Source organism: Aphelocoma coerulescens, chromosome 4, assembly GCF_041296385.1.
Source record: "Aphelocoma coerulescens isolate FSJ_1873_10779 chromosome 4, UR_Acoe_1.0, whole genome shotgun sequence".
Classification (NCBI taxonomy): Eukaryota; Metazoa; Chordata; class Aves; order Passeriformes; family Corvidae; genus Aphelocoma; species Aphelocoma coerulescens.
In genome coordinates this window covers 46,179,615-46,189,542 of record NC_091017.1, presented here as the reverse complement: position 1 = coordinate 46,189,542, position 9,928 = coordinate 46,179,615, and the positions used below count along the sequence as shown (strand labels likewise).

At 40.8% G+C, this 9,928-nt stretch overlaps 1 protein-coding gene across 4 annotated transcripts in view; it reads left to right on the top strand.

Annotated features, from left to right (window-relative positions):
* Positions 1 to 314: 314 nt before the first annotated feature.
* The window catches only part of RWDD4 (RWD domain containing 4), a 35,357-nt gene continuing 25,743 nt past the window's right edge, over positions 315 to 9,928 (top strand). The window contains exons 1-7 of one of the 4 annotated variants that reach the window (XM_069013837.1): positions 316 to 495; positions 743 to 823; positions 3,393 to 3,502; positions 3,611 to 3,755; positions 4,536 to 4,650; positions 5,725 to 5,774; positions 7,091 to 8,115. In XM_069013837.1, coding sequence (XP_068869938.1) covers positions 472 to 495; positions 743 to 823; positions 3,393 to 3,502; positions 3,611 to 3,755; positions 4,536 to 4,650; positions 5,725 to 5,774; positions 7,091 to 7,123 — 558 coding nt within the window. In that variant the 5' untranslated portion in view covers positions 316 to 471 and the 3' untranslated portion in view covers positions 7,124 to 8,115. Of the gene's footprint in view, positions 496 to 742; positions 824 to 3,392; positions 3,503 to 3,610; positions 3,756 to 4,535; positions 4,651 to 5,724; positions 5,775 to 5,944; positions 7,064 to 7,090; positions 8,116 to 9,928 lie in introns of those variants that run through there. The other 3 variants (XM_069013836.1, XM_069013834.1, XM_069013838.1) reach the window with 3 other exon arrangements.

The following is a 9,928-nucleotide window of genomic DNA, read 5'->3' as shown; positions in this document are numbered from 1 at the left end:
CAAGAGCGCCCCGCTGTCCCGGGCCCGTGCTCCCCGTAGCGCCGCTCACTGCGGCGGGATGGAGCCAGGAAGCGCCGGGAAGCGCCAGCTGGGAGCGGCCGCGGGTCACGGGAGGCGGCGCGGGCGGGCCGCCGCCTCAGGAAGCGAGCGCCGGGCAGCGGCAGAGGGGCAGCGGCAGCGACCAATCGGCGCCTCCGCTGCAGCCCTCGGACCAGTCAGGAGCGCCCGCGCGGAGACGTCACTGCGAAGGAGCCAGTGAGCGAAAGGAGGAAGCGCGGGGGGACACGCAGGCGGCCAATGGGAGGCCAGGGGGCGGTGACCGCGGGTGCCCCGCGCTGCCCTCAGGGAAGGCGCGGCCGTGCGAGTTCGGTGGGGTCGCGCCAGTCAGGCCCGCCCAGCCCCGGCGGCAGCGGGGCCGGGCCGGGCCGCGCCGGGCCGGAGGGAGCGGGGTGGGAGCGGAGAGCTCCGGCCATGGCGGCCAACGAGGACCAGGAGGTGAGCTCCGGGCCTCGCTGCCTGAGGGAGAGCGGAACGAGAGCTGGGAGGGCGGGATAGAACCGTGTGGGGAGAGGGGGCGGCCCGCGTGGCGGGGGCGGGAGCGGGAGGGAAGCGGCGGGCGCTGGAGCGGGCGAGGGGCGGGAGGAGGGAGCTGGGCGGTGGCGGGGTCGGCGCGGGGAGCGCGGCAGGTGCGAGCGCCGTGCCGGGCTGCGGTCGGTAACTCCTGCTCTGGCCCTGGCTGCAGATGGAGCTGGAAGCGCTGCGCTCCATCTACGAGGGAGACCTGTGCTTCAGGGAACTCAGCCCGGTGTCCTTCCAGTACAGGGTAAGGCGAAGTTGCACCTTGAAGTTACTTTGCTGCCTTGTAGTTGCCATACCAGGGGTTTCTAAGCCGAATTTCTATCCGATGTGCAGTAAAGGATAGATCCACAGAGCGTTGTTTCAGGATTTTTGCTGACAGCGATGCTTCATAGCACAGTGTGTCATGTATATGAACCTGCTCCCAGCATGGGTTTGTTCCAGAATCGCAGGGCTGGAAGGGACCACAGTGGGTCATCTGGTCCAATCTCCCTGCTCAAGCAGGGTCATCCTAGAGCATATGGCACTGGATTGTGTCCAGATGGTTCTTGAAAATCTACAGTGAGGGAGAGTTCACAGCCTTTCTGGACAATCTGTTCCAGTGCTGGGTCACTGCACAGTAAAGAAGTTCTTCCTCATATTCAGGTGGAACTTCCTGTGCATCAGTTTCTGCCCATTGCCTCTTGTCCTATTGCTTGACACCACAAGCCAGTTATCCCTTAGCCAGGTATCCTACTTGCATAGCTGTATCTGCGTAGTCAGAGCTGTCAAACCCTCTGAAGAAGCCATCCAGCCATGTAATACTTACCCTCACTGGTCAGAAATAGAGAGATTTCTAGAGATGTTTCTATGTAAAATTTGGAACCCTTAAATACTGCTCAGTTACAAGTTTCCAGTCTCTTGTCCAAAGACTAGTGATCATGTCTTGTTTACCTGCTGAAGAGAAAATCCACAAGATGCTTCGGGTGTGTGCACTGATGGAGTCTTTGGTCAGGAGAGACATAAGGGGGTGCTGAGCTCAAGGTACACAACTAGATTCTGGCATTAAATTCTCACCAGCTTTCTCAAATTTAAAGACCTGAAACTTCTGAGCACAGACTGAGACAGATCTTTTGATGGCCAGAAGACATTGCTGACAAAATCTTAGGCACCCATGGGACAGAAGGAAGACTTCTGAAAATGCCGTATGCCTGTTTCAGGGAGAAGCCATCTAAAATCACCTTTCTGTGACTTCTCAAATAACTGAAGAATAATGTCACTAACTGTAATGAGATACAGGTCAATTAATTAATAGCACTTGGAATCCCAGCTAAGGCTGTAAGAGCAGCCTTTCTTCACTGATTGGATCATTCTCAATAAATTAAATTTCCTTAAATGGGGAAATATGGCATGCCTACAAACCTAAAGTGTGTCATTTTACATTTGCTAATTTTTATTAGACAAAAAATGGTTGTCCAAAGTTATGATAACTCAGTTTAAATACAGTAAAACCTAATGTCATGTAAAGGCAATAATACATCTTTCACCTGCAGAAAAATTTGTATTGTGAGAAGTCATAATGCAAGTAAGTGCTTGAGAAGATAGAAAGAATTTGTATGGCATTTTTTGACCCTCATGTCTTGCACCTGTCTCACAGAGCACAGCTGTTTTGTAATCAGTGTTCAAAATTGATATTGAACAAAGGTTTTACTTTTTTTCCCCCCAAGTATTGCTAAAATGTAGCAGCATCATCTAAAGTAAGGCTACCCAACTTTCAGGTCTCACTGACAAGCGGGAGCGTGGTCATGCAGCTTTGCAGGATTTGCTTTGTGCACAGACAGTGCTTTCCTGAGAGAACCTTGTGAACCTTGCAGCCACTTCTGCTCATGGTAGCAGTGGGAAATGAACTGTAAATGCTGCCTTGAAAAATGTTGCAGATTCTTAATTTAAAGTCTTACTTATTTCACCTCTAAACAAGTGTTTTTGAATGTCAGTCCACTCTGCTAAAACAGATATTGTAAGTAAGAAAGCAGCAATTTTTTTCTTTACTTTTTTTTAAAATTTTGAAGTACCATAGCCTTACCTTGATTAGGACTTCTCCTGTGGACACACTTTATTCTACATAATTAGATTAAGGCTGATTTTTATAATGAGGCAAATAAGTGAGAATTTTTGGGTGGTTTTAGAAACCTTATTGTGCTAGTCTTCCAAATCCTTGTGTGGAACAGTTACTTCTGACTGTACGTCTGTAGTATGCTGTAATATTTTTTTTTTTATCCAGACTCATTCTACTGACTTCTTAAATCTTTCACTACTCATTCTTTCATACAAGGAAATAAAATATCTGTAGGCCTGAGACATACATATTGACATTCTTACCCATTATTTTTGCGATCTTAAGTTATTAGTTTATTATCATCCTCATTTCAACCATGTCTTGTGGCTTGTTTTCATATTGCTGTGCTTAGATGTGTGGGGGGAAAAAAGATTTAATATTTTCTGTTCTTGTATGTGATGGTATAGTATTTGGCTTGCAGATGCTACAAAGCAGCTTTTAAAACCAAGGAATTAAAAAAACCCCAACCATAAAAATAGGTTTGACAGTTTCTGCTGTTTCTCCTAGAATGAAAACTGCAGGGTAAATGTTAATACTGATGTCCAAAATTTAATGCTTTTTCTAGATAACAGCTTTATTTTCTAACTGATAACTTTATCAAAATAGTTGTCTCAAGGAATTTTGATGGTCTAAAAGAAGTAGTAGACTTCCATATTGGTGTTGTAATCCTCAGAAAGTGACTGGAAACTGTTGATTTATAAAGTTTTCCTTTCCACTTCAGATAGGTGAAAGTGGAGATCCCAAAGCCTTTCTAATAGAAGTTTCTTGGCCAGAAACATATCCACAAACAGCACCAGTCATATCGATGGATGCTTTCTTCAACAACACAATGTAAGTATTTATGACAGCTTCACTCCCTGGCCTTGGGGTGGGGCTCTTTGTCTGATAAGCTTTTTATCATCTGTCTAGTTTACAGATGAGTTTAATGATTTCTTTTAGATCTTCAGCTATTAAGCAAAGTATATTGGATAAGTTAATGGTAGAAGTTGAAGCAAATCTTGGAACTGCTATGACATACACACTTTTTGAATATGCCAAAGACAATAAGGAGGTGTTCATGGAAAACCAACCTGTTAACACTGTGGTGAGTAGATAAATTCTGATTTTAATTCTGTGCTTTTAAAACTGGCAAAAAAATACTGGTTATTATAACCTGAATACTTCATAGGTCCCTCTAAGTTGTAAATTAGTTCATTGGTTATACATGTTAGTGGCTGAAAGTGACACGCAGACTATAGTGCCACAATGCTCTGTTGGTCATAATTGTTACATTTGGTTGTTACTTTGCTGTTACAGCAAAATGTTTGCAGCCTGATGTTATGTCCCACAGGATAACATTAAAATTGAGACTTTGAGCAGAAGCAAAAATAAAGGAAGCTGAAACAGAGGCTGCTGAGGACTGGAGGGGTGACAATTTACTGCAGCCTTCCTGGGATTGCATAAGTGCACCTCCAGGGTCTTAAAGTAGTCAGGCTGGGTCAATTTGTAGCTTTTGGGTTGTGTAAGCACATTATTTGCCATGATGGTGCTACAGATATGCTTTGAGGAACAAGGAATGATTTCTATGTTTGAGAAGTCTGAATCTATTCAGACTAAATAACACTCCATGATTAAATTTAAAAAGTGTAAAGGTGCCCTTTGCAACTCTAAAAGAGAATAATTCCAGTCTCTAACACGTGTTTTTTAAAAGTACAGGCATGATTATATGTTGATTAAAAGCTACAGGCTGCTGACAACATTGCTTCTTTCTGACAGTCAAGATATTTCAGTATGTCAGGTTCAGTAATCACATCACATCACACAGAGATATCCATGGAAGTAATATGCAAAATGTTTACAACCCCTTTCCTTTTATCCTTCTCAGACTTCAGTAAGCAATAGTATTTCAATTGGAACTCCTGATGTGCCACCAAGTAAGAAAAAAGAGAAAAAGGAGCAGTTATCCAAAACCCAGAAACGAAAACTAGCTGATAAAACAGGTTTGTTCGCTATAATAATCTTTTCTTTGATCAGTATGAAAATCCAAATTTTATAGCAAGGACATCTTGCTAGAGTAAGAGTAACTAGTAATTTGTTTATAAAATGAACTACTTTAAGTTTGTGGTCTTTGTTTTAGATGAATTATTCTTGCCTGAGATGTTAGTTCTGGTCAGAGCAACTTTCTATAGTCGGGATTTAATTACATCGTTCTTTTGTTTTATTCTATTTTAATTCCGTTTGTAGCAAAAATGAAATTTTCAAAAAATACAGAAGTGTTTCTGCAGCTATTTAATACTTTCAATTAAATAGAAGGATTTTATTTGAAAGTTGTTGATTACTTCAGTTAGTTCTGCTGGTGACTCTTTTGTGTTCAACTTCAGTTTTCAGTAATGATCTGGATAACACTATCCTACTGTAAGTTGTACCCTGTGATAGCGATTTCTGCATATAATCTACCTAACCTAATGTATAATTGGCAAGCTTAATGTTAACTGTATAGAGGAAAAGCTGCATAAAATTTAGTTCTTTGACAGAATTCATCATTGCTGGTCAGCCCAGCTCATGGAGCTACCTTCTGAACTAAATTTCAGGTGGACTGAGGTGTTTTTATTTAAACAGAATTACTTTGAATCACATAATCAGAGAATCATCAAGGTTGGAAGAGACCTTCAAGTTCATCTCTCCAACCATCAACCCAGCACCACCATAGTCACCTGTAAACCATACCCCGAAGTGCCACATCCAGACACCTCTGGAACACTTCCAGAGAAGGCAACTCCACCAGCACTCTAGGCAACTTACTCCAATACCTAACTAGTCTTTTAGTGAAAAATGTTTATTTGAAGTCTAATCTGGACCTCCTCTGGCACAGCTTAAGGCTATTTCATCTCCTTTCACTTTGAGGATGGTAGAAGGACACACTGTGTTTAAGACATTAAAATCTGTTTCTGTCCTCATGGCTTCAGAGTGCAGAAATTGAGGGGTTTGGATATTTAGAGTTTTGTGGGTTGATTTTGAAGAAAGGTGAATATTCCTCTTAGCTTGCGTGCTGAAATTAAAACCTTTTTCTCTAGATAACAAAGGGGAGCTTCCGCGAGGATGGAACTGGGTGGACGTAATTAAGGTAACATGAGTGTATTATATACAGTGTTGTGAACATGCTGTGTATGTAAATTAAAAATTATTTGTGCTTATATCTGAAGAAAACTAATCTGATAAACTTTTTTCTTGCTTTTCTTCTTAACTATGTTTGGACTTGACTATGGTGTCTGATTAATTTCTGTATGTGTCCAGCATGTAAGTATTTTCAAGTTGTCTTTTTCTACTGTTAGAAAGATTTGCAAGAAAGAGTAAGAACTATTGCTTATTTTGGATTCTAATTCACAAATTTCTCAAAAAGCTTTAAAATGCCAGGTCTTCTGAATATTAATCTGAAGGACTTCGCTCTTTGAACTTTGTTGGTTTAGTATTTCTTTTTTTGAGCAATTAAATTTTCTTGAGCAATTAAATTTTAATTTTATGATGAGAGGGCTTTGCTAACCAAATGCACTGCAAATATTCTGTCTTCATATGACAAGACGATTTAAGATCAAGTTAGTGGTGCTGCCAGGTTCTGGAGGGCAGTGGATAAGTAAGAAATAAAGGGAGCTGTCCCAAGTGGGAGCACCTTGCTGTCTCCTGCTGAAGCCTCATTCTCTGCTTCAGCTCCTCCAGTGAATAATTTTTTCTACGTGCTCCCTCAGTATTGATTTCTTCCACCCTCTTGTCTTTGCTGATTCAGTGAAAATCACTGCTTGACAATTTTGAAAGCAAACTATTTTATTTTACACAACTGTAAGTAATTTTCCGTGTAAGATCTAACACCAGTTCCAGTTATTCAGTAAGAGCAAATAAATTATGAAGGTCGTATTGGGCAGAGTTCTTCTGAGTTAAAAGTGGCTATTTATAGTGGATATCTTGGTTTTCAGATAGATTTCATGATAGGCCTGCTACTTTTAATAATAAGCCTAGCTTTAACAGTTGAGAAATACTAAGTTAATGTTAATGTCTGTTTTTACATTGTCTAAATTTCTATATGGGAATTCTCTCAGAGATGTGTGAAGATAAAGTTCCATTACTTCATCTTTTTTTTTTTCTTTTTGGAGAGCTGGTGACAGAGCCTTCAAATTAAATAGAAACAGTGCCCTTAGGTTTTTCTGGGGTTTGTTGTTGTTTGCTTTTTTTAAAATTCAACTTTCATGATCAGGAAGTAAGCTCATTTAGTGTTTAAGCTTAAGAATTTTTTTTTGATGTTTTTCTTGGTATAGTAGCACAATCAGTCTGTGTTGTTAAATTAAGTATACACATGTTCAATGTGAGATGGAAATAATGTTCTTGTTTCCTAATAAATGGAATGGCAGTCTAAACTTTGAATACTTTCTTTTTGTGTCTCTTTTATAGTTAAGCAAAACTGGTTCTAAAGATGATGAATAAAGGACTTTGGTACAAGGAAACTCCACCTTTTAATACAGTGCAATTCTGGGTCACCATCTCTCTCTTAATAATTTTCGTGTTTGTTGAAGTAAACATTTTATAAAGCTCGATTTCCTAACTTGTAAATCTCGTCACACAAGTTTATCTAGAGACCATGTGGTCGTCTTCAGAAAAATCAACCAACAAACTTGCCTTAAATGAAGGTTAGAGTGTGACAAAGGATATAGAGAGCCAGTGTGGTGAAGTGAATAGTGCTGCAGTGTTTATTAATTTATATTTAGTCTGTAGTAAAATCCTGTTATAGTGAACCCAATGATACTGTAAACATTTCGTGATGTTCCTATTCCAATTGAAGAAAAGAGCACTATAACAGTGATTGGTCGCTTGACAGCTTAATTCATCAAAATAAATTATTCCATGGAAATAAGATCTTTGTCATTTGTTTATCTAGTATGAACTAGAACGTACAAATTGTTGCATTGCAAAACAGGCTAGAGCTTGTGGTCTCGTTTTCGCTGGTTGCTGGCTGAAATAGCAAATACTAGTGAAAGCAAGGCCAAATATTCTAGTCTGCTCAAAAGTGAGTGGTTATAGCAGGAGTGCAGCGTCTTTATTCTCCGTGATATCCCATCTGTTGGTCTTTCTCCAGTGTGCATCTTTAAAGATAGTGGGATGTCTGAGGAGGGGGAAAAAGCTTTCTTGCACGTCTCAATGAGTGTTGGGATTTTGTAGGTGTTTCACTGGAGAAATAGGCATTCTTTGGAGGGATTTGCTGACTAAGTAGTAGGATAGTGGAAGTCAGTAATCCATCAAACAATATGGGAGAACTTTTTTGCGAGAGCTCTTTTCTTCTTTTTTTCCTATTCTGCTCTCGTGTAAGAAGGAGAAGTCATCTTTACTGTATGAACTGGTATTAAATACAAGATGCCTTAATGTCCTTTATTATTTTTGTTTGTTTTGAGATGAACTTTAATAAATGCCTATTTATCTGCTGTGGTATGTGTTTATTGTTTTAAATTGTGTGTTGCCTGCTGCACTTCGCAAGTTTGAAATTGAAAGGACTCTGTTGCAAGGAAAGTGTTCTTAAAAAATTGCTGGAAGAATTCTATCTTCCCTCTTGTGGTATATGTTTACATGATCTTCAGGGTGGCTGTGTTTGTTATTGATAGGAGGGTCAGTCACTTTACCAGGAGCACAGGACTATGCATTGCATTCAGTACACACAGAGCAAGTCCAGTGTCCCTTTGGAAGAGCGTGCTCCACTGTGTACAGCCTTCTTCATTTCAGAAAGTCGGATTTCTTTTTGAGCTCAGCTCTTGTGTAGTAAAAGTTTTAAAGTACAAAAGGGAGGACTTTTTCCAAGCAATGCAGTCTTGCCTTTGATGTAAACCAGAGGCTCATGGCTGCAGTCTGAACAAGAGCGTCCGGCAGGGAGTGCCAGTGCCGGGAGAAGTTGCTCTGGCAGTACACAGTGAACCTGTAGCAGGGAAGGGCATTTAGCTTTAGTCTCTGCCAGCACCAGGACAGGCAGGACTCTATTCACAAGTTCTCCAAGGGGAAGTGACATGTCTTTGCTGGTATGCTTGGTGTATGAATCAAGTTGCTATGACAATTTTTCTGAATAGATTAGTTAGTAAGGGGGGGAGGAAGGACAAATAAGAATCACATCCCTTGCTTTTTATAATGTTATTGTGTGTAACTTGTTAACCTTGTGGAATGCGTGATTTTTCTGCTCCTAGTCTGCCTGTAAATCACATGCTCTCATGAAGATATCCGAGAGTCTCCTCTGGTTCCATTTGTAAATGTATTTACTTTGAAGTCTGCTTTCACAGGAAATATTTTGCATTGGAAATTTTTATATCAGTTTTTTGCTTCAGTGTAAATTGTGAAAGGTAATTTGTGTCATTTAAACCATTTTCTGATATGATGTGATGGCTGGAACAGGATCATTTAAAGAGTCGATGAACTTGTTGTTATGGAGAGGCCTGAGCACTGATAATGAGGGGAGGGGAAAAATGTAATAATTCTTATCAAGCAAGGCACAATTGAAAAATAAGAGATCACGACTCCTGAAAAATCCTGACTGTCGAAAAATCCACTCCCACCTTCCTTTTTTTTTTTTTCTTTTCTTTTGTAAAGACCTACTGGCAGTGGAAAAACAGTGATTACTCAGTAGGACAAGAGTCTCTTGACTCAAGGGCTACACCACCAATTTAAATTCATGAGTTTTGCAGTAGAGCTTTGTTTGGCCTGAGAAGACAAGTGTCGATACTAGTAACAGTAAATTAAAGGTAGCAAGTGTCCAGAATGCTGTCAGTACCATGACCAAAGATGCCCCACTGCACTCTAATGTATCAAATTCCAGGGAGTAATGCAGACTGCCTTTAATTAAGTATGTTGAATAGAGAGGTGACAGCTGTGATTAGTCAGCAGTGTGTGCCTACCCTATCTTGCTTGCCCCCTTGGTCAGCATGACACAGATACACTGAAATCAAGGCTGATAATTTCTGCAGTCCTGCTCTGACTGGTTCTATGTGAGGTGGATAGATAAAGTGTGCCCAGCTGATGAGCAATTATGTTTTGGTGAGTAAAAGACCAGTAGGAAAAAGCCAGCATTTCTCCATAGAGGACCTTTGGTAAAAGTGCAAATATAAGGATACCATCCTCCTCTCACCTGAGGCAATACATATGATTTTGGGTTATACTGTGAAATTTGTGCTGTGAAAAGCCTTGAACTGGTCTGAACTGGAAAGAGTTTCCCTTTGGAAATTGTTTCCTTCCAACAGTATGGCACCCTAAGCTCTT